Here is a 23896-nt window from a genome sequence, read left to right as displayed (position 1 = left end):
ATCTTTCAACAAGACGTAGTTAATACAACTGTGGAAAAGCTCAGTCTGGGTGTGGAGGCTTAACTGTGACTAAGTTCAAGGAAGGTCTGTGCTCTGGCAGAGAGTAGCCTCCTCATCACGAAAGGATTTGAGCTCCACACACTGCTAACGAAGATACATATGCTCTTGTCCCTGCGGCCAGCTTGAGTGTATTTTTTAAAGATTTACTTATATGAGAGAGTGTGTGTGCATTAGAGAGACCAAGAGCATGGAGAGGAGCAGAAGGAGAGGGAGAAGCAGACTCCCCAGTGAGCAGGGAGTCCCAGGGTCATGACCCAAGCTGAAGGCAAACACTCAACTGACTGAGCCACCCACATGCCCCAGAAATTGGATATTATTAAGGTATCATTAAGGTAAAATGTAAGTATGCTCCACACCCAGCACAGAGCTCAGTGGAGGGCTTGAAGCCATGACCCTGAGATCTAGATCTGAGAGGAGATCAAGAGTCATACACTTAACCAACTGAGTGACCCAGGCACTCCCTATAGCATTTTAAAGCAAACCCTTGATTTCATGTTATTTCGTCCTCAAAATTTATGTTTTACTCTAAATTATATTTTTGTGCTGCTATACAAAATTTGATTTAAAAAATACAGTGTGTCTTTTATTTCTACACTTATCTGTAGCTTTTGTCTTAGCCAGTGTATGCTGAACTTGTGTAATTTCAAGCTTACCCTTTAACTTTAGATATATACTACTTCCTGTTCTTTTTATTTTATTTTTTTTCAATGAACAACTAAACTTATTTTACAACCCAGTTTGGAAAACATTCTAAGCCAAGTACTTCCAAAAAAGACTTTTTACCAACTCATGCTGTGCTACATAAAGGCTTCTTGCTAAAGGAAATCCTTACTATTACCAGCCCTTCTCTCAGTGGTAAAGACTGTTAACATTTCAGTTCTGTCCGGAGGCCATCCCTGGGTCTCTATAACTGGCATTTTCCCATCTGAAAAACACTTTTGCAGATTCCATGTCCTTGTGGCTGTGTACAGTCACAGACACAGACATATCCTATCATCCAATCAGGTCAAGTACGGCAGGGAAGCATGAAAAGATACATACTTACCTTCAGTCATTTATCTTAATTTAAAACATAAGCATTTGCAAAAGAGTGTGGAGATTCCTTAAGAAATTAAAAATAGAGCTACTCAATGACCTGCAATTGCACGACTGGGTATTTACCCCAAAGATACAAATGAAGTGAAAAGAAGGGCCATCTGTACCCCAATGTTCATAACAGCAATCATCACAGTCACCAATCAGTGGAAAGAACCAAGATGCCCTTCAACAGACGAATGGATAAAGAAGATAAGGTTCATATATATATAAAGGAATATTATGCCTCATCAGAAAGGATGAATACCCAGGATGAATACTGGATGAATACTTTTCTATTCATAGTATTTCTATGAATACTTTTCTAGATGCTGAAAAAGCATTTGACAAAGTATAGCATCCTTTCTTGACCAAAATTCTACACAGTGTAGGCATAGAGGATACATACCTCAATATCATCAAAACTATTTATGAAAAACCCACCACAATATTATTCTCAATGGAGAAAACTGAGCTTTCCCACTAAGATCAGGAACACGAAAGGGATGTCCATTATCATCACTGCTATTCAACATAGCACTAGAAGTCCTAGCCTCAGCAATCAGACAACAATACGAAATTAAAGCCATCCAAATTGGCAAAGAAGAAGTCAAACTGCCACTCTTTGCAGATGATATGATACTTTATGTGGAAACCCCAAAAGACTTCAAATCTTCTAGAACGTGTACATGAATTCAGTAAAATGCCAGGACATAAAATCAATGCGTAGAAATCAGTTGCATTTCTATACACCAACAGCAAGACAGAAGAAAGAGAAATTAAGGGGTCAATCTCATTTACCGTTGCACCCAAAACTATAAATACCTAGGAATAAACCCAACCAAACAGGCAAAGAATCTGTACTCAGAAAACTATGAAGTACTCATGAAAGAAATTGAGGAAGACACAAAGAAATAGAAAAATGTTCCATGCTCATGGATTAGAGGAACAAATATTGTGAAAATGTCTATGCTACCTAAAGAAATCTACACATTTAATGCAATCCCTACCAAAATCCCATCCATTTTTTTCAATGAAATAGAACAAATAATCTTAAAATTTATATGGAACCAGAAAAGACCTCAAATAGCCAAAGGAATATTGAAAAAGAAAGCCAAAGTTGGTGGCATCACAATTCCAGACTTCAAGCTCTCTTACAAAACTGTTGTCAGCAAGACAGTTTGGTACTGGCACAAAAAGAGACACATAGATCAATGGAACAGAATAGAGAGCCCAGAAATATACCCTCAACTCTATGGTCAACTAATCTTCGACAAAGCAGGAAAGAATGTCCAATGGAAAAAAGACAGCCTCTTCAACAAATGGTGCTGGGAAAATTGGACAGCCACATGCAGAAAAATGAAATTGGACCGCTTCCTTACACCACACATGAAAATAGACTCCAAATGGATGAAGGACCTCCATGTGAGAAAGGAATCCATCCAAATCCTTGGGGAGAACACAGGCAGCAACCTCTTTGACCTCAGCCACAGCAACTTCTTCCTAGGAACATCTCCAAAGGCAAGGGAAGCAAGGGAAAAAATGAACTTTTGGGACTTCATCAAGATCAAAAACTTTTGCACAGCAAAGGAAACAGTTCACGAAATCAAAAGACATCTGACAGAATGGGAGAAGATATTTGCAAACAACAAATCAGATAAAGGGCTAGTATAAAAATCTATAAAGAGCTTAGCAAACTCAACAGCCAAAGAACAAATACTCCAATCAAGAAATGGGATTGGGAGGGAGACAAACCATAAGTGACTCTTAATCTCACAAAGCAAACTGAGGGTTGCTGGGGGGAGGGGAGTTGGGGGAAGGGGGGTGGGGTTATGGTCATTGGGGAGGTTATGTGCTATGGTGAGTGCTGTGTAGTGTATAAACCTGGCGATTCACAGACCTGTACCCCTGGGGATAAAATATATGTTTATGAAAAATAAAAAATAAATTAAAAAAAAAAAGAAATGGGCAGAGGACATGAACAGACTCTGCAAAGACGACATCCAGATGGCCAACAGACACATGAAAAAATGCTCCACATCACTCAGCATCAGGGAAATACAAATCAAAACCACAATGAGATACCACCTCACACCAGTCAGAATGACTAAAATTAACAAGTCAGGAAAATGACAGATGCTGGTGAGGATGTGGAGAAAGGGGAACCCTCCTACACTACTGGTGGGAATGCAAGCTGGTGCCGCCACTCTGGAAAACAGTGTGGAGGTTCCTCAAAAAACTGAAAATAGAGCTACCCTATGACCCAGCGATTGCACTGCTGGGTATATATCCTAAAGATACAAACGTGGTGCTCCGAAGGGGCACGTGCACCCGAATGTTTATGGCAGCAATGTCCACAATAGGCAAACTATGGAAAGAACCTAGATGTCCAGCAACAGATGAATGGATAAAGAAGAGGTGGTATATATATATAAAGGAATACTATGCAGCCATCAAAAGAAATGAAATCTTGCCATTTGTGACGTTGTGGGTGGAACTAGAGGGTATTATGTTTAGCGAAGTGAGTCAGTCAGAGAAAGACAACTATCATATGATCTCCCTGGTATGAGGAAGTGGAGATACAACATGGAGGGTTTGGGGGGGTAGGAAAAGAAAAAATGAAAGAAGATGGGATCAGGAGGGAGACAAAGCATAAAAGACTCAATCTCAAAAAACAGACTGAGAGTTGCTGAGGGGAGTGTGGATGGGATAGGGTGGTGGGGTTATGGACATTGGGGAGGGTATGTGCTATGATGAGTGCTGTGAAATGTGTAAACCTGGCGAGTCACAGACCTGTACCCCTGGGAATAAAAACACATCATATGTTTATTAAAAATTTTTTTAAAAAGTGCTCTGACAGTATTTACAATTAAACATTTTTGGGGCACTTCGGTGGCTCAGTGGGTTAAAGCTTCTGCCTTTGGCTCAGGTCATGATCCCAGGGTCCTGGGATCAAGCCCCTCATTGGGTTCTCTGCTCAGCGGGGAGCTTGCTTCCCCCAGCCCCCTCTTTGCCTGCCTCTCTGCCTACTTGTGATCTTTGTCAAATAAATAAATAAAATCTTTTAAAAAATAAATAAAATTAAATGTTTTTATTTTCATAGATATTTTTGCAAATCAAAAATGAACTCAAGTAGTCAATAAACAAGAAAAAATATGCTCAATCTTTCTTAGCTTTGTTATTCCTATTTTCTTCCCTTTAGTAGTCACCTTCCACCCCCCACTTCCTTTCCTTCTCTTCCTTTAGTCTTGAAGCAAACATCAAAAAATGTTCACTATTTTTTTAAAAAATGTATTCATTTATTTGAGAGATTTGAGAGAAAGAGTGAGAGAGAGCAGGGTGGGGAGCAGAAGGGCAGAGGAAGAGAGAAACTTAAGCAGACTCTGTGCTGAGTGCAGAGCCTGGTGAAGGACTTGATCTCTCCACCCTGAGTTCAGGACCTTAGCTGAAACCAGGAGTCAGTGCTTAACCATTGCGCCACCTAGGCGACCCCCCCTTCCAAAATTTTAACAACTATTAATACTAATAACAGTATGTACCTTCTTCTTGTACTTTAATGTATAAATATTTATTTAGAAAAAGAAAAATTAAAAAACATTTTTACCTTTGCCTCCCTTACAGTGCGATATTTCGTCATCTTGAGAATCACTATGATGTTTTCGTCATCTTGAGACATCCACTCATCCACTTCCTTGGCGAATGCCACCATCTCACTGATTTCAAATGTAAAATTTTTAGTTGAATTAAAATTTATCCAAAAAATCAAGTCCAGTATGTTTAGCTTTCTTTTGACAGCCATCTTGGCATGAAATTTACCTTAGACTGGGGACATTGTGATCATCAATCTTGATTCGCTGGATCCTGTCATGTACTTAGGATTATAAGCTCTTTCACCTAAAATAAATAATACATAGGTCAGATAGCTATGCCTAATAAACACAGTAAATGATCAAGTTATGAAGAAGTTCTACTTTTTATTATAAATGCCTTATCCACCTTAACTTTTTTTTAAAGGTTTTATTTATTTATTTGTCAGAGAGAGAGCACAGGCAGGGGGAGTAGCAGAGGGAGAGAGAGAAACAGGCTCCTCATTGAGCAGGGAGCCAGATTTGGGACTCGATCCCAGGACTCTGGGATCATGACCTGAACAAAAGGCAGATGCTTAACCAACTGAGCCACCCAGGCATCCCCCTTATCTAGCATTAAAAGGAGCTTTCTTACTGGTTCTTGTTGCTTTTAAGAATATTATGGGTCTGAAAAACAGAGATAGCAGTTGTTTGTCCCTCTTGAGTAACCCAACTTATTTGGACTTAACAGGCCTTACTTTTAATTTTATAGTAGGTTACTCATCATATTACCACGTATTACTACAGAGCAGAAGTAAATGTGGCCAACCAGAATGCTTGCCTCCTGAAAATGTCTGTTTAATATACAGGGAGTGGAAAAGACAAGACAGAATACTAAGTGGGGATATAATCTCTTTTCTACAGGTTTTGTTTTTGAGCATATTTTCCCTTGTTTATTGACTATTTGGATTTTTTTCATATTTGGGTTTTGCTCTACTCACACCCCACTCCTAGTGAATTAGGAAATGTATTTTTTGAATTGTCTGTCTTCAAAACACAAGCCAGCAGGGAAAACAGAAGTATTTTCCTAAACCTAACACCACTAGAGCAGATTCTACCCAAAATGGCTCTGCCTCAACTTAAGCTTCCTGTCTCCCCCACAGGGCATTTATACTATTAAGATATTTTTTCCCCTACAAAACAGAACCAATGCAAGATGGAGATTTTTAAACTCACTTCCCATCACCCACCAAATACTTATGATTAAATGAGATGTGAAGACTGAATCATCTTATATGTAGTGATCTGTTTCATATCAATAGTAGCAAAATATCTGGCCATGTACATACTGCATAGTTTGTAGACTTGATAGTGTTCTCGATGTTTGGTATCTAAGAACCGCACAACTTCCTAGAACAAAATAGACACATGTCTTATATAAATCCATATGGCACCAATATAAGCTATTCCTTAGGAGTAAGCCAGAATGGTCATTACCTTTTATTCACTTGTCCTTTACTTAGCACCTTTTAGGGGAGATTCAGGGAATAGAGTACCTACATTCCAAGTCCTAGCTTATCCACTGACAGTTTTCAAATAGTCCACAATGTTGTGTGTGACTACCTGAATAATGTCTACTATAAATACACATTGCTTAAAGCTACCACAGACAGTTAGCCAGCCTTACATAAACATGTGAAAATTATGATTTCATAGTAATATATGATTCTTATCTAGATCTATTTTTTAATAGATAGGTTATTTATATTTTTTAATTTTTTAAAAAGATTGATTTATTTTAGAAAAAAGAGAGAGAGACCATGAGTAAGAGGAATTGGGGGGGTGGGAGAGAGAATCTTTAGCAGACTCCACACTTAGCATGGAGCCTGATGTGGGCCTCCATCTCATAACCTTGAGATCATGACCTGAGCCAGAACCAAGAATCACAGGCTCAACCAACTGAGCTACCCAGCTGCCCAAAGAGATAGTTTTTTTAGATCATGATCTGGATATTACAGTCAACCTATGCGCTATTTAAGTGAATAAATAATGCAAAATGTGTGGTATGATTGTGTGTCTATATATGCATGATAAAAAAACAAACACATTATATTAAATTTTAATTAAGTGGTGGCAATATGGAGACTTTTTTGGATCACCTTTGCATATTTTCTAAAATGAATACATATGCGTGTAAGTGTATATATACACACACACAAATATGCATATATGCATAACTTTTCAAATGAGAAATAGTGATCTAATGTACAGTTACTATCACATACAAATATAGTATTTCTAACAATGTTATCCATTTGAAACACACACTGACCCTGTGTCTCTGTACAACAAAATGACTGTAAAAATGCTTAAAAATTGATGAGTATACTACCCTGAGCAATGTTTACTAGCTTCATATTGAGAAAAAGAAAAAACATCAAAATGATCAAGTGGCTAAATTGTCAATAGGAAATAGTAAATAAAAAAGATAAATACTCGGAGTCTGTATAATGCTGGAATGGGGGAATAGACTCATATGCATCAAGATTTCATGAGATCCTTTAAACTAAAATGAAATCCAGATGGAGTAAAGAATCAGAAATTTTAAAAAACCACAAATATCTCTAGGAAGTTAAAGTGCATATTAATCAATTCTTTAGATCAAGAAAAACAAAATATTGAATCAATGAAAGATCAACAGATTTAGGTTCGACTTTAAAAATTTGAGATTTCTGGGCGCCTGGGTGGCTCAGTGGGTTAAGCTTCTGCCTTCAGCTCAGGTCATGATCTCAGGGTCTGGGATCAAGCCCCGCATCAGGCTCTCTGCTCAGTGGGGAGCCTGTTCCCCCCCCCCCCCCGCTGCCTGCCTCTCTGCCTACCTGTGACCTCTCTCTCTCTCAAATAAATGAATAAAATCTTTAAAAAAAATTGAGATTTCCATTAAAAAAATGTCACAGTGCAAAAAACAAAGAACAGGGAAAAATCATTTTCAGTAAAATGGAGTGGATGGGAACTATGTCTAATATTACCTATAAACTAGTTATACTAGTATAAACTAGTAACTCTCAAAACAATTTAAATAATACTCCCTCAACCTATAGATAAATGGGCCTAGGACATAAATAAATTCATTAAAGAGAAAATTTAACTGCATAACAAACTATATAGATAAACGTTCACCTCACCAACAGAGAAGTCTAAACAACAATAAAATCCCATTTTCACCCATGAAATTAGCCCTTTCCTTTTCAAATGGGAAAATCCAATGTTCGCAAAGATGGCATGAAAATAAAGATTTTGATTTATTGCTAACATAATCCCTTGGAGAGGGAGCAGAGAGCCTGATGCGGGGCTTGATCCCAGACCCTGAGATCATAATATATATTGAGAATCTCCAAAATACTCATACTCCATTACCAGGGAATTTAATTCCTAGGAACCTATGAGAAAAGGCTTTATGCCTTTAAAGCTTTGTGCCTCTGATGCTGCATTATTAATGTTTTTTAAAATTTCTTTTCAGTGTTCCAGAATTCATTGTTTATGCACCACACCCAGTGCTCCATGCACTACATGCCCTCCATAATACCCACCACCAGCCGCATTATTAATGTTAATGACACCTAACTATCCAACATTCAAGCTTGATTAGAGCACAATGAAATATCATGCAACCATTAGAATACCATTTTGCCTTTCATTCTCTCAATAAGCAAACATTTCACAATGTTTAATTTATGTGCAGTCTTCCTTAGTATACCACACTTACAGATATTCAGCATTTTCTTTTTTAATTAAAAAAAAAATCCTGGGGGGCGCCTGGGAGGCTCAGTGGGTTAAGCCTCTGCCTTTGGCTCAGGTAATGATCTCAGGGTCCTGGGATCGAGCCCTGCATCGGGCTCTCTGCTCAGCAGGGAGCCTGCTTTCCTCTCCCCCTCTGCCTGCCTCTCTGCCTACTTGTGATCTCTCTCTCTCTCTGTCAAATACATAATAAAAATCTTTAAAAAAATACTTGGATGGCTAAGTTTTAGGGATTTAAAAAAAATCACCTCACGTTTCTCTATATGTTTAAAAAAAATGATCTCAAGTTCTGAATTTTCTCCAAGAGTCCATCCTTGACTCAATACAAAGATAACTTGCTGCTATGTTTTCTGATCTAAATTGTTTACCTGAAGACTATAAATACCTCTTAAACTAACTGGCTCAACAGAGACAAAAAGCATCTAAAAGACCGTTCAACTCTGCCAAGAAACCACCTTTTGGGGGACTAGATGGATAGTTTTTGTCCTCAACCAGAATAAAGAATATGTAATTATACTAAGGTCAAAAACTAAAAGATAACTGAGAAGATTTTTAGCAATGTAGGTACTGCAGATCTCCTTTTTTTCAATAGCCTTAAGTTTACAATTCCAGAAACTCTTGGGAAAGTGAAAAATGCTGTCTACTCTTTGAAGCCCTTTTTGCAATAACCTCCACCTTTGTCCTAAATAGGCCAACCCTTTCTCTGTGTTCACAAAATATTAACTAACCAGAAGAGTTTACACTGGAAGCGACTGTCTATCTTAGCACATTCCATGCTCTGGAGATGAAAGTGCAACCTCTTTGCCTGCATGCCATGGCAGCACTGGCCACAGTGCTTGCTTCCTTATTCCCACATATGTCCAATCTTGCTACTTCTCGGAATCACTTGATATTTATATTAGCAAATTTACTGCATATTAAATCTGTTTGCTCTACATGTTACTGTCCATTGCTCTCATATTACTATCCATTGTTCAAAATCCAATCCTGCACATTTATTCCCTCTTAAGAGTGAAGGGGAACTACATGACCACTTTGCATTCTCTCAGAAATTAATCATGCCGATATCTGAATTTCACATCCTCTAGTCCAAGTTGTTAGTTTGTAGATGGCTTTCATCTTAAAAACAACAAAGACATGCTCAGTCCAGGATATGTTATCATTGAACATGCAAGCACCAGTACAGCTCCACTGCCTCATTCTCAGTCAGCCCAGGTACCTGAACTAATAGCTCAGACATAAGCCTGCACTCTGGCAAAAGAGTAAGGTAAATATTCATATGGATAGTAGATATGATTTGGGGGGAGGTTTATGATTCATGAGTTTTATGAAAACTGATGATTTCTCACCTCTTCTTCTATTATGTCTATTAAAAATGGTAAAAAGATCATGGTTTACTAGAACGTTGTCAATACCTCAAGGAGATAAGTGCTAAGAACTGAAAACAACAACAACAACAAAAAACCCTCAGTGGTCTAGAGAACACTCTAGAAGCCAAGAGTAATATCTTTGCTTTGACTTACATACTTAATGAAGTTTGTGGCTTTTTAAAAAAAGATTTTATTTATTTATTTGACAGACAGAGATTACAAGTAGGAAGAGATGCAGGCAGAGAGAACAAGGAGGAAGCAGGCTCCCTGCTGAGCAGAGAACCTGATGCGGGTCTTGATCCTAGGACCCTGGGATCATGACCTGAGCCAAAGGCAGTGGCTTTAACCCACTGAGCCACCCAGGCACCCCGAAGTTTATGGCTTTTTAACACCCTAGCCAATATTAAGTGTTGCTAAATTTATATTTATCATCACTAAATCTACAAAGAAAAATGAATTCATTTAGACAAGTTATAATTAACTCACAGTTCTCAGCCCAACCTACTGAAAAGTAATATTGGCAAAGGATGCTCTATTCCTAGAGATGGATTCTGGTAATTTGAAGATGGTTATCCTGAAGTGCCATAATCCATTCAATGGACCCTGCTCAAATTACTTCATAACTATTCCCATTATGGAATGAATAAAGTAGTTTCCACATTAAATAGCAGTTTGGAAAATTTTTCAAAATTGGTCAAGGGAGTAGTAGAATCATGTCTTACTTACAAATAACATAACCTAGATAAGATATGGTTTACACTCTCCTTAAGACCTTTTTGAACTTTTTTTTTTTTAAAGATTTTATTTGTTTATTTGACAGAGAGAAAGATCACAAGCAGACAGAGGGGCAGGCAGAGAGAGAAGGAGAAGCAGGCTCCCCACTGAGCAGAGAGCCTGATTCGGGGCTCGATCCCAGGACCCTGAGATCATGACCTGAGCCGAAGGCAGAGACTTAACCTACTGAGCCACCCAGGTGCCCCCCTTTTTGAACTTTTGTAAATTGATTTTCACTGCTCAAGTCTCAAGACTATGAATATGGACTAGTTATTGTTTTTAAATTTTTGCATGTAAAGAAAAACTTCCCTGCCTTAAATGATTTCATGAATAGTTCAAATACTTTATCCTTCCCTATAGGGCTCTATCATATGAATTTATTTGGTCAACGGAATGACATAAAGCAGGTAATTGCAAAAACCCTTATAAGATTCCACTCTAGCTCTTGCCTTTTTGCTGTTACATAAGAACACACCCAAGCTAGCCTAATAAAGGATGAAAACATATGGAGCAGATAGGAGTTACCCCACATACCCCAGGTATTTGGTGGGATGGCCATAAGGTCATTATGGAGCAGCAAGGTAAGGTCATTATAGAGCAGCTGATAAGGGAAACTGAGATTCCATTCCACAGTGGTGATGTAGGAAGACCCTGACTTCACCTTCTCCATGGCCACACCAAATCTACAAATATTAATAGAATAGTTCCTTCTGAAGAACTGAAGGATGACTGAACAGCTTCTGCATAACAAAAGATAAGAAACTACATAGAAAACTGCAAGAGAGAGGGAGGCACAGCAGTGAAGGGAAGCCCCACCTCTGACACTGTGAACCATAGAGGGGAGGGACAATACTGAGGGTTCAGTTAGAGATTCATCTGCCTTGAGGCAAGAAAATAATCCATGGTTGAAAAGGGCAACTAGGATTAAAAAAAAAAATTGTAGCCCTAGAACTCCACCAAATGCTAGGGAAGCTCCTAGAAATCTCTCAAGATTGGACAGGTTGTTGAGTGTCACAGTTCATGCTCCCCTTCTACCTAGATAGTGTAGATAGAAGCACAGTTTACACATCAAAGCTGGTTTAGAGCCCCAGTGAGCCCTGGGCCCCTAGCCCACATGAGCCCCAGCCATTCTATCAAAATGGCCCTAGTATGACACACACTGGGACACTCCTGCTAGGCACCCACTACACCTCCAGCCATTGTATCAAAGTCATATGCATGAAAAGCACCCTGAAACATTGCAGGCCCCCACTACATTGGCTTCAGATGGCTTGCTAGAGCACTTACTGCAGAGAGTGTGCTGGGACCTCCTGGTTCACAGTTGCTTTGGCTCCAGCTAACTTGCCAGGGAGCCCTTTGCAGTAAGCACCTTGGGACACACTGGCTTGCACCCACCTCAGCTTCAATAGTTCTGCCAGGGAGCAGTTGTGTGTGGAGAACCTGAGGCACCCTCACTGATACCTACTTCAACAGCTGTCCTGCTGGGGTGCCGCTTGTGCAGGGTGCACCAGGACCTCCCTAAGCTTGTGCTCCACCTCAGCAGTATCTGCATGGAGAGCCATGGGACACCTAGCTTTCACCCATTTCAACTATTTTGTAAGGGTTCCCTCAGTGTGTAGAGCCCTAGGCCCCTCTGCTTACAGCCACTTCACCTTCAGCTGTGCTACCAGGGTGCTCTCTCTATGTGGACAGCTCCAGAAATGACCTGACTCAGACACACTTCAGTTATGGCCATCCCACCAGGATGCAGCCCCCGCATGGAGTGCCCCAGTACCCACAGATCACACAAGCCACAATTCTAGCCAGCCCTTCAAAGTTACTAGGAACACACAGTGTACACAAGGGACGACCATACGCAAGACCATTCCTTCAAGTTTTGGATAAGTAGCTGTTCTAATCATAGTAGCAAATGCAGAAAATCAAGTACAAATGGAGGCAGAGGAATATGCTTCAAATAATAGAACAAAACAAAACCTCAGAAAAAGACTAAATGAAACAGAGTTAATCAATATGCCTGATAAAAAGTTTACAGTTATGGTCATAAAGGTGTTCACTGGTCTAGAGAAAAAAGTGAAAGACCTCAGGGATAACTTCCACAAAGAGAAAACAAAAAGGAAAAAATCAGAGTTGAAGAATGTAATAACAGAAATGAAAAACTACTAGATGGCATCAATAGTAAGTTAGCAAATGCAGAACACATAAGTGATCTAGAAGATAGCTGAAAAGCAAAAAGAAAAAAAGAATTTTTAAAAAATGAGCATAGGTTAAGGGATCTCTCAGACAACATCAAATAAGTAAGCATTTGCATATTTGGGGCCTCAGAAGGAGAAGAGAAAGGAGTAGAAAATATATTTGAAGAAATAATAGCTGAAAACATCCCTAACCTGGGGAAGGAAGTAACAGCCAGGTTCAGGAACCATAGAATTCCAAGCAAGATGAACCCGAGGAGCGCCACACCATAACACAGAATAATTAGAATGTCAAATGTTAATGATAAAGAGAATTTTAAAGTCAGTCAGAGCAAAGCAAAAAGTTACATAAAAGGGAAACCCCATAAGGCTATCAAAAAAGAGAAGGAAAGTCAAGAATAACACTAGAGAAATTTATAATCTTAAGTAAAGAGAAGAAGTAACAGAGAAGAACCACAAAAACAACCAGAAAACAATCAAAATGACAGTAAGTACACACTGAAAATAATTACTTAAATATAAGTGCTCTAAACACCCCAATGAAAAGGCATAGGGTGGACCAATGGATAAAAAACAAAACACATCTACATGTTGCCTACAAGACACTCATTTCAGATATAAGGACACACTCAGGCTGAAAGTGAATGGATCGAAAAGATATTTCATACAGAAGGAAGTGGGAAAAAAACCCCAAGGTGACAATATTTATATCACAAAAATCAGACCTTTAAGACTTACAAGAGAATAAGTAGGGCACTGCATAATGATAAAGAATCAATTGAACAAGATGATCCAACAATCATAAATATCTATGTACCCAACAATGGCGCACCTAAATACTTAAAGCACATATTAATACCTGTAAAGGAAGAAAGTGTAATACAATAATAGTAGGGGAATTTAACACAGCACTTTTTAAATAGATATATCATACAGGCAGAATATCAATAAGGAAAGTGTGTCTTTGAACAATACAGTAGGTCAGATGGAACTAACAGATAAATACAGTACATGCCACATAAAAACAAAAGAATACAAATTCTTTTATATGCACACAGAATGTTTTCCAGGATAGATCACATGGTAGGCCAAAAAACAAGTCTCAATATATTTAAAAAGATTGAATCATATCGTGTATATTTTCTAATCACAATGGGGTGAAATAGAAACCAATTACAGAAAAAAAATTGGAAAACCAAACAGGTGGAGATTAAACAACATGCTACCAAGCAATAAATGAGTCAACAAAGAAAATGAAGAGCAAATTAAAAAATATATGGAGACAAATGAAAATGAAAACACTATAGTCTAAATCTTTGAGACCCAGAGAAAAGAGACCTAAAAGGGATATTTATAGAGATACCAGCCAACCCAAAGATATAAGAAAAACCTCAGTCTGAAAACCTAAAAAAATTAGAAAAAGAAAAGTAAAGTCCAAAATTAGTAGATGGAAAGATTTAATAAAAATCGAGCATAAATGAATGAAGTAGAGTCTCTAAGAATAGGAAAGACCAACGAAACAAAGAACTGATTCTTTCAAAACATTAAAAAAGTCAATAAATCTTTATCCAGACTGATCAAGAGAAGAAAACAAAAGGAACTGGATGAAACCAGAGACAAAAGAGTTAACAAAGAACACCATAGAGGCACATAATATTATAATAGAGTACTACAAAAAAATTATATGTCAAAAAATCAGATAACCTAGAAAAAAAATAGATGAACTCCTAGAAACATACAGTCAGTCATCCTAAACTGAATCAGGAAGACATACAAATTCAAAAACCAAATTATTGCTGACAGAATTGAATTCCTAATCAAAAAACTCCCAACAAATTCCAGGATCAGACAGATCATAGGTGAATTTACCAAATATTTAAAAAAGAGTTAATACCTATTGTCTTCCATCTATTCCAAAACAATAGCAAAGAAAGTATAGCTTTGAAGTACAGCCTAATGAGGTCAGCATTACCCTGATACCAAAACAGACAAATACACTACAAAAAACCCCAAAACTACAGAACATTATCACTGAAGAACACAGAAGCAAAAATTCTCAACAAAATATTAGCAAACCATATTTAACAATACATTAAAAGGAACATTCACCATGATCAAGTGGGATTTATTCCAGGTTTGCAAGAATGGCTCAATATTTGCAAATCAATCACCCCAAGTCAACAAAATGAAGTATAAAAATCATGCAATCATCTCAACAGATTCAGAAAAGCATGTGACAAAATTCAACATCCGTTTATGATAAAACTCTCCAAAAAATGGGTTTAGAAACAATATACCTCAACACAGTGAAACTCATATATAACAAACTCACAGCTAATGTCATACTCAATGGTGAAAAATTGAGAGCTTTCCCTCTAAGATCAGAAACAAGACAAGGATGTCCACTCTTAACCACTTTTATTCAGCATACTCCTGGAAGCTCTAACAACAGCAATCAGACAAGAGAAAAAAAAAAAAGCATCCAATTTGGTAAGGAAGAAGTTATTGTCACTATTTGCAGATTACATGATACTATACAGAGAAAACCCTAAAACCCTAATAAAAAACAATTCGAATACATGAATTCAATAAAGTTTCAGGACACAAAATTAATGCACAGAAATTGGTTTTTTTGTACAATTAATAATGAAGTAGCAGAAAGAGAAAACAATTTGATTTGCAATTGCACCAAAAAGAATAAAATAACCTAGAAATAAACTTAACAAAAGAGGTGGAAGAGCTGTGCTCTGAAAACTATAAAGATGAAAGAAATTGAAGACAAACCAGATTATGAGATATACTATAAAGCGATAGTAATCAAAATAATATGGTACTGGTACAAAAATGGACACATCTAACAGATTAGAGAGCCCAGAAATAAACCCACACTTATAGGGAAAGTTAATCTAGGACAAAGGAGGCAAGACTGTATGTACACTAGGGGAAAAGATAGTCTCTTCAATAAGTGGTGGTGAGAAAACTGGACAGCTACATGCAAAAGAATGGTCATTTTGTTCCTTTTTGCTACAAAAATAAATATACTTGATTAAAGACCTAAATGTGACACCTGAAACCATAAAACTTCTTAAGGAAAATATAGGCAGTAAACTGTTTGACATCAGCCATTGCAACATCTTTCTAGATATGTGTCCTCAGTCAAGGGAAACAAAAGTAAATATAAACAATTAGGACTATTCCAAATAAGTTTTTGTACGGTGAAGGAAACCACCAACAAAACTAAAAAGCCACCTTGTGAATGGAAGAAGATATTTGCAAATGATATATCTGATAAGGAGTTAATACTCAAAATATATAAAGGACTTATACAAGTCAACACCCCCCAAAATATGATTCCATTAAGAATGGGCAGAAAACTTGAATAGACTTTTTCTTTGAATTGACATTTTTTTTCAAAGAAGATAGAGATGGCCAACCCGGACATGAAAAGATGAAAGAGAAATGCAAATCAAAATCGCAATCAGCTATCACTTTATACCTGTCAGAATGGCTAAAATCAAGGATAAGAAATAAGTGTTGGTGAGGGTGTGGAGAAAAAGAAACCCTTGTGCACTGGGGGTAGGAATGCAAACTGGTACACCCACTGTGGAAAACAGTACAGAGGTTCTTGAAAAAAATTAAAAATAGAATTACCATATGATCCAGTAATTTCACTACTGGGTTATGTAAAGAAAACAGAAATGCTCATTCACAAAGTTATTTGTACCTCTATGGTTACTGCATCATTATTTACAATAGCCAAGATATGGAAACAACCCAAGGGTCCATCAAAAGATGGATGGCTTAAAAAAAAAAAGATGGATGGCTAAACAGGAGGTGGTATATATATACACAAAGAATATTACTGAGCCATAAAAAAGAATGAGATCCTGCTATTTGCAACAACATGGTTGAACCTAGAGGTATCATTTTGAATTAGTATCTTGTTTTCTTTGGGTAGATACCTGGATCACAGAATATGTCTATTTTTTGTTTTGGAGAAACTTCCACACTCTTTTCAACAGTGGTTGCACCCAGTTTGTATTTCCCACCAGCAGTGCACAGGGTTCTTTTTTGCTACATCCTCACCAACATCTGTTGTTTCTTGTGTTGTTGATTTTAGCCATTCTGACAGGTGTGAGGTGTTATTGTGGTTTTGATTTGCATTTCCCTTGGTCGTGGGTGATATTGAGCATCTTCTCGTGTGTCTGTTGAATGTATGGATTTATGAAGTGTACTGGAAATCTATATATCACAGCAGCCAATAAGAAAACAAAACTTTAAAATACCATTTAAAATAATATCAAAGACTCCTGGGGAAGATGGTAGAGTAGGAGGACTTTCAGCTCATCGCCTCACACAGATAAAACTAAATAAATGCATCAGTGTAAATAACCCAAAAAATGACACGGAGACTGGCAGAACAAACTCCACAGCTAAATGTAGAGAAGGGGCCACTGAAAGAGGGTAGTAAGGACAGAGACATGGTCTGGAGCTAAAGAGACCCATACAACTGTCTGCAGGAGGGAGGGGTGCTGCAGGCATGGTGAGGGGCGAAAAACAAACCTCCACATCAGGGACCCCATGTAGGGAAGATGAATCCCCATTATATTTGGCTTTGAAAACCAGAAGGGCCTAATTTTGTGAGTTCTTACAACCAGTGGGACTTAAAACATGGAATTTCAAAAATCAGCAGGAGTAAGAAAAGTGGGAAACACAAAGCAGTTAAAGTAAGTATAACTATAAAAAACAGTGAGCATACTTAGAAAGTAAAAGTAAAGTATGACACCACATACCTAAATTGTGGAGAGGAGAGGAGTAAAGAATGAATTCAAACTTAAGTGACCATTGACTCAATATGGTCTATTATATGCAGAAGATGTTACATATAAACCTAACAGTAACCACAAATCAAAACTGGTAATAGACATGCAAAGAAGAAAGAGAAAGGAATCCAAATGTATCTCATTAAAGAAAGCCAGCTGATCATGAGAGAAGAGAGCAAGAAAAGAAAGAAAGAACTACCAAAACAACCATGAAACAAGTAACAATATGACAAATACATATCCATCGATAATTGCTTTGAATGTAAATGGACTAAATGCTCCAATCAAAAGACATAAAGAGATGGAATGGAAAAAAATAACCAAGACCCAGCTATATGCTGCCTCCAAGAGATTCATTGCAAACCTAAAGACACATGCACATTGAAAGTGAAGAGATGGAACCATATGATAGTTGACTCTCTCTGCTTGATGCATGCAAATGCATGTGAAAAGAAAGCTAGGGTAGCAATACTTACGTCAAACAAAATAGAGTTTAAAACAGACTGTAACAAGAGACAAAGAAGAACACTATATAATCATAAATGGAACAATCCAACAGGAAGATATAACAATTGTAAATATTTATGTACCTAAATACATAAAGCAGCTAATAACAAACATAAAAGAAGTAACTGAGAGTCATACAATAGCAGTAGAGGACTTTAACACCTCACTTACATCAATGGACTGGTCATCCAAACAGAAAATCATCAAGGAAACAATGGCTTTGAATAATACATGGGACCGTACTGAATCAACAGATACATTCAAAACATTCCATCCTGAAGCAGCAGAATATACATTCTTTTCAAGTACACATGGAATGTTGTCCAGAACAGAGAACAAATTAGACCACAAAACACGTCTCAACAAATTCACAAATATCCAAGTCATAGCATGCATCTTTTCTGACTACAACTATGAAACTAAGAATCAACAACAAGAAGAAATCTGGAAAGATCACCAATACATGGAGATTAAATAACATGCTACTAACAATGAACAGGTCAATCAAGAAATCAAAGAGGAAATCAAAAGATACACAGAGTCAAATGAAAATCAAACACAATGGTTCAAAATCTTTGGGGTGCACCAAAAGCTATTCTAAGAGGGAAGTTTAGAGCGATACAGGCCCACCTCAAGTAGAAGTCTCAGATACACAATCTAACCTTATATCTAAAGGAGCTAGAAAAAGAAGATCAAACAGATAAAGGAAATAAAGATCATACTCAATGGTGAAAGACTGGGAAAATTTAACTATGAATGAAGAGATGAAACTTCTGAGGAAAAATAATCAAATGGATGAACCTCATCTGTTTCAAGCTGAGAAAGATTTATTTCCTGAAGGCAGTGAAAATACAGGCCTTGGAAGCAGTAGTTGTAACTGCCAGGAGACAAAAGAATGAGTAGGGTCCAATACCAGTAGAATGAGACAGTCTCAGAATCATCTACAGAAAATAATGACGATGTTACAGAAGTTTTAGATGGATTATTATATACAGTTCTACTTTTACACTGTATGAAATTTTAATGAAACAAAGTGGACAAAATTAGCTCCATAAGATAAGCAGATTGTAAAATAAAGTACTTTATGGGATAAGTTCTGTTCATGCAGAACTGTAAATTATGAGCTGTTCTGGGTCTTGCTTAGTACTGATTTTTTGTTTTGGAGGGGGCAGGGGCCTCTGGTTAAATTTCGATTTGTATGTAGATTTTTTTTTTTTAAATTTAGAATTAAAGTTTTTATTTTATTTTTAGAAAAGATTTTATTTATTTGAGAGAGGGAGAGAGAGCAAGAGCGTGCACATGTATGAGTGGTGGAAAGGGCAGAGGGAGAAGGAAAGAACCCTCAAGCCAGCTCCTCCATGAGCCCAGAGTTTGACCCAGGGTTCAGTCCCAGGACCCTGAGAACATGACACTTAACCAACTGAGTCACCCAGATGCCCCTAGAATTCGAATTTTTAAATGGAAGTAGCAATTACAATCTTTAAACCTTTGGAGAGTGTCACCTTTAGTTTATAGATATACACGAAAACTTTTTGTCTTGTCTTTTTCTGACAGGTTTAGCAGTTTTCATATTTTGGTCAAAGTTTCAACATTTTACCATATGAATTATATGGTTTTGTGTTAGTTCCATACTACTTATAAATATATATTACCTATATTTATCTCTTATAGGAAAATATAAAATTTATCCCCTTAGAATAATATGTGTTTATATGTAATATAGTATATCCCCTATAATATATAATATACATAATATAGCATGCAATATAATATGTTTTATGTAAAATATATAACATTTTATATGATTATATAAAAACTATTATATATAATATACAACTCAATGATATATATAAATTATCTAGTTTATAGTTTATAAATTTATAGAATTTATAATATAATTACATAATGTATAAACTAAAAATATGTACTTATATAAACTATATACTGTGTATATTTAATTTGATTATAGGTACGTGTTAATATATACATGTTATATTTTTATATATATAACTATTTCTAAATATACATCTATTTTTCTAGGTTTTGTTTTTCTGTTTCTATAGAAGATGAATTTCTATTATGTATGTCCATAAATGAAATGTATATTTACATATTATAACATATACTAAATGTATTGTATATAACTCCATATTTTATATACATAATTATATATCCTATACTGTGTAGTTTAACATATATTACATATAAATACACATATATTATCCTAAGAGGAAAATGTTATTTTTGTGTTTCTAAGAGATGAGTATATACATAAATATATATGCAATATGTATTTATAAATAGAATAAAATATACTGCATATAATTTAATGTAATTGTAAATATGATGTAATTGTAAATTACATTAAATTACATACTATGTAATATATGATATATATTTAAACATGTATTATTCTAAGAGGGAAATATATTAGCCTAATATAGTAATATCAATTTATTATATAATATTTATAACTATTATTTAATATATAACATAAATTATTGTACACTGTATATAATATATATTTATATAATTGTATACATATTATTCCAAGGGGAAAAATGTTTTATTTTTCTGTTTGTCTAAGAGATGAATAAAATGGATACTTTTTTTCAATTGATAATCATTGAGCTCATCTCTCTCAAGGCAGTTTCTTTCTGACTACATGTATTTCTTGACTTGGGATGGGGTTAGTTCCCAACCAACCCATTTTTGATTGAAGATATTAAAAGTAAAAAATACATTTAATACATGAAACCTACCCAACATCACAACTTAGCCTAGCCTACCTTTTCTTTTTTATGTTATGTTAGTCACCATACAGTACATCATTATTTTTTGATGTAGTGTTCTGCGATTCATTGTTTGTGTATAAGGCAGTGCTCCGTGCAATACATTCCCTCCTTAATATCCATCACCAGGCTAAGCCATTCCCCCACCCGCCCTCCCCTCTGAAACCCTCAGTTTGTTTCCTGGAGTCTATAGACTCTCATGGTTCATCTCCCCCTCTGATTTCCCCCACTTCATTTTCCCCTTCCTTCTCCTAATATCCTCCACACTCTTCCTTATGTTCCATATATAAGTGAAACCATATGATAATTGTCTTTCTCTGCTTGACTTATTTCACTTAGCGTAATCCCCTCCAGTTCCAACCATGTTGATGCAAATGATGGGTATTCACCCTTTCTGATGGCTGAGTAATTTTACATTGTATATATGAGCCACATCTTCTTTATCCATTCATCGGTTGAAGGGCATCTCAGCTCCTTATGGGTTGGCTATTGTGGACATTGCTGCTATGAACACTGGGGTGCATGTACCCCTTCTTTTCACTACATCAGTATCTTTGGGGTAAATGCCCAGTAGTACAATTTCTGGGTCATAGGGTAGCTCTATTTTTAATAGAGGAACCTCCATACTGTTTTCCAATGTGACTGTACCAACTTACATTCCGACCAACAGTGTTAGAGGGTTCCCCTTTCTCTGCATCCTCTCCAACATTTGTTGTTTCCTGCCTTGTCAATTTTTGCCATTCTAACTGGTGTAAGGAGGTATCTCAATGTGGTTTTAATTTGAATTTCCCTGATGGCTAATGATAATTGAACTTTTTTTCATGCTTCTGTAAGCCATTCGTATGTCTTCTTTGCAGAAGCATCTGTTCATGTCTTCTGCTCTTTTTTTTTACTTAATTGGTGTTTTGGGTGTTGAGTTTAAGAAGTTCTTCATAGATCTTGAATACCAGTCCTTTATCTGTAATGTCATTTACAAATACCTTCTGAAGTCAAACTCTCTCTCTTCATAGATGACATGATACTTTATGTAGAAAACCCAAAAGTCTCTACCCCCAAATTACTAGAATTCATACAGAAATTCAGTAATGTGGCAGGATACAAAATCAATGTGCAGAAATCCGTTGCTTTCTTCTACACTAACAATGAAAATATAGAAAGGGAAATTAGAGAATCGATTCCATTTACTATAGCACCAACAACCATATGATACCTGCGAATAAACTTAACCAAAGAGGTAAAGGATCTCTACTCAAGGAACTACAGAACACTCATGAAAGAAATTGAAGAAGACACAAAAAGATGGAAAAATATTCCATGCTCATGGATTGGAAGAATAAACATTGTTAAAATATCTATGCTGCCCAGAGCAATCTATTCCTTCAACGCCATCCCAATCAAAATACTAAAGGTATTTTTCAAAGTATTGGGACAAACAATCCTAAAATTTGTATGGAACCAGAAAAGATCTCGAATCACCAAGGAAATCTTGAAAAAGAAAAACGAAGCTAGGGGCATCACATAGCCTGATTTCAAGCTTTTAGCTGTGATCACCAACACAGCATGGGACTGGCACAAAAACAGACACATAGACCAACAGAACAGAGTAGAGAGCCCAGATATGGACCCTCAACTCTATGGTCAACTAATCTTCAACAAAGCAGGAAAAAATATCCCGTGGAAAAAAAGACAGTCTCTTCAATAAATGGTGCTGGGAAACTTGGACAGCTATGTACAGAAGAATGAAACTTAACCATTGTCTTATACCATACACAAAAATAAACTCTAAATGGATGAAAGACTTCAACACGGGCAGGGATCCATCAAATTCCTAGAGAAGAATACAGGCAGTGTAACCCTCTTCGACATCAGCCATAGCAACTTCTTTCAAGACACATCTCCAAAGTCAAGGGAAGCAAAAGCAAAAATGAACTTTTGGGACTTCATCAAGATAAAAGTCTCCTGCACAGCAAAGGAAACTGTCAACAAAACAAAGCAGCCTTATCTACATTAATTGTGCTCAAAAACACATTATCCTACAGTTGGACAAAATCATCTGATAGGAAGTCTATTTTGTAGTAAAGTGTTGAATGTCTCATGTAATATATTGAATACTGCACTGAGTAGAAAAAACAAACATGGCTATACAGACACACAATTGTTGTCAGGGTATCAACTGTACACGCTCATGATCACACAGCTGCTGGGAACTGCAGCTGATGAAAATGATTGTACATCAGATCACTAGCCTGGGAAAAGATCAAAATTCAAACTTCAAAGTGTGAGGTCTACTGAATGCTTATCACTTTCACACTGTTGTAAAGTCGAGCATTTTTTATTTTTATTTTTTATTTAAATTCAAGTTAGTTAACATATAGTGTAGTATTGGTTTCAGGAGTAGAATTCAGTGATTCATCAGTTTTATCTATCTATCTATCTATCTATCTATCTATTTATTTATTTATTAAATATTTTATTTATTTATTTGACAGATGGAGATCACAAGTAGGCAGAGAAACAGGCAGAGAGGGAAGAGGAAGCAGGCTCCCTGCTGAGCAGAGAGCCTGATGCAGGGCTCGATCCCAGGACCCTGGGATCATGACCTGAGCTGAAGGCAGAGGCTTTAACCCACTGAGCCACCCAGGTGCCCCCCATTACTTATATTTAACACCCAGTGCTTATCCCCACAAGTGCCTTCTTTAATGCCCACCACCCATTTAACCCATCCCTACTCCACATCCCCTCCAGCAACCCTGAGTTTGTTCTTTGAACTACATGGTTTATCTCCCCATTTTTTTAAAAGATTTTATTTATTTATTTGACAGAGCGAGATCACAAGTAGGCAGAGAGAGAGAGAGAGAGGGAGAGCAGGAAACAGGCTAAATCGAACTCTTAGAATAAGATGGGTTTATTACTTATGTAAATATTTATATAAATTTTAAAAAA

The 23896-nt window shown here is 36.7% G+C and overlaps 1 protein-coding gene across 1 annotated transcript in view; it reads right to left on the bottom strand.

The window, feature by feature from the left end:
• LOC116574089 (phosphatidylinositol 3,4,5-trisphosphate 3-phosphatase TPTE2-like) overlaps positions 1–23896 on the bottom strand; it is a 772466-nt gene that overhangs the window by 14609 nt on the left and 733961 nt on the right. The window contains 5 exon segments of the mRNA XM_032314613.1: positions 1544–1576; positions 4739–4847; positions 4951–5005; positions 5008–5028; positions 6050–6110. Of these exon segments, the coding sequence (XP_032170504.1) occupies positions 1544–1576; positions 4739–4847; positions 4951–5005; positions 5008–5028; positions 6050–6110 (279 nt within the window).

The sequence above is a fragment of the Mustela erminea genome, chromosome 15, assembly GCF_009829155.1.
Source record: "Mustela erminea isolate mMusErm1 chromosome 15, mMusErm1.Pri, whole genome shotgun sequence".
Taxonomy (NCBI): Eukaryota; Metazoa; Chordata; class Mammalia; order Carnivora; family Mustelidae; genus Mustela; species Mustela erminea.
Note: the sequence above shows the minus strand (reverse complement) of the source record. Positions and strands in the feature narration are given on the sequence as shown.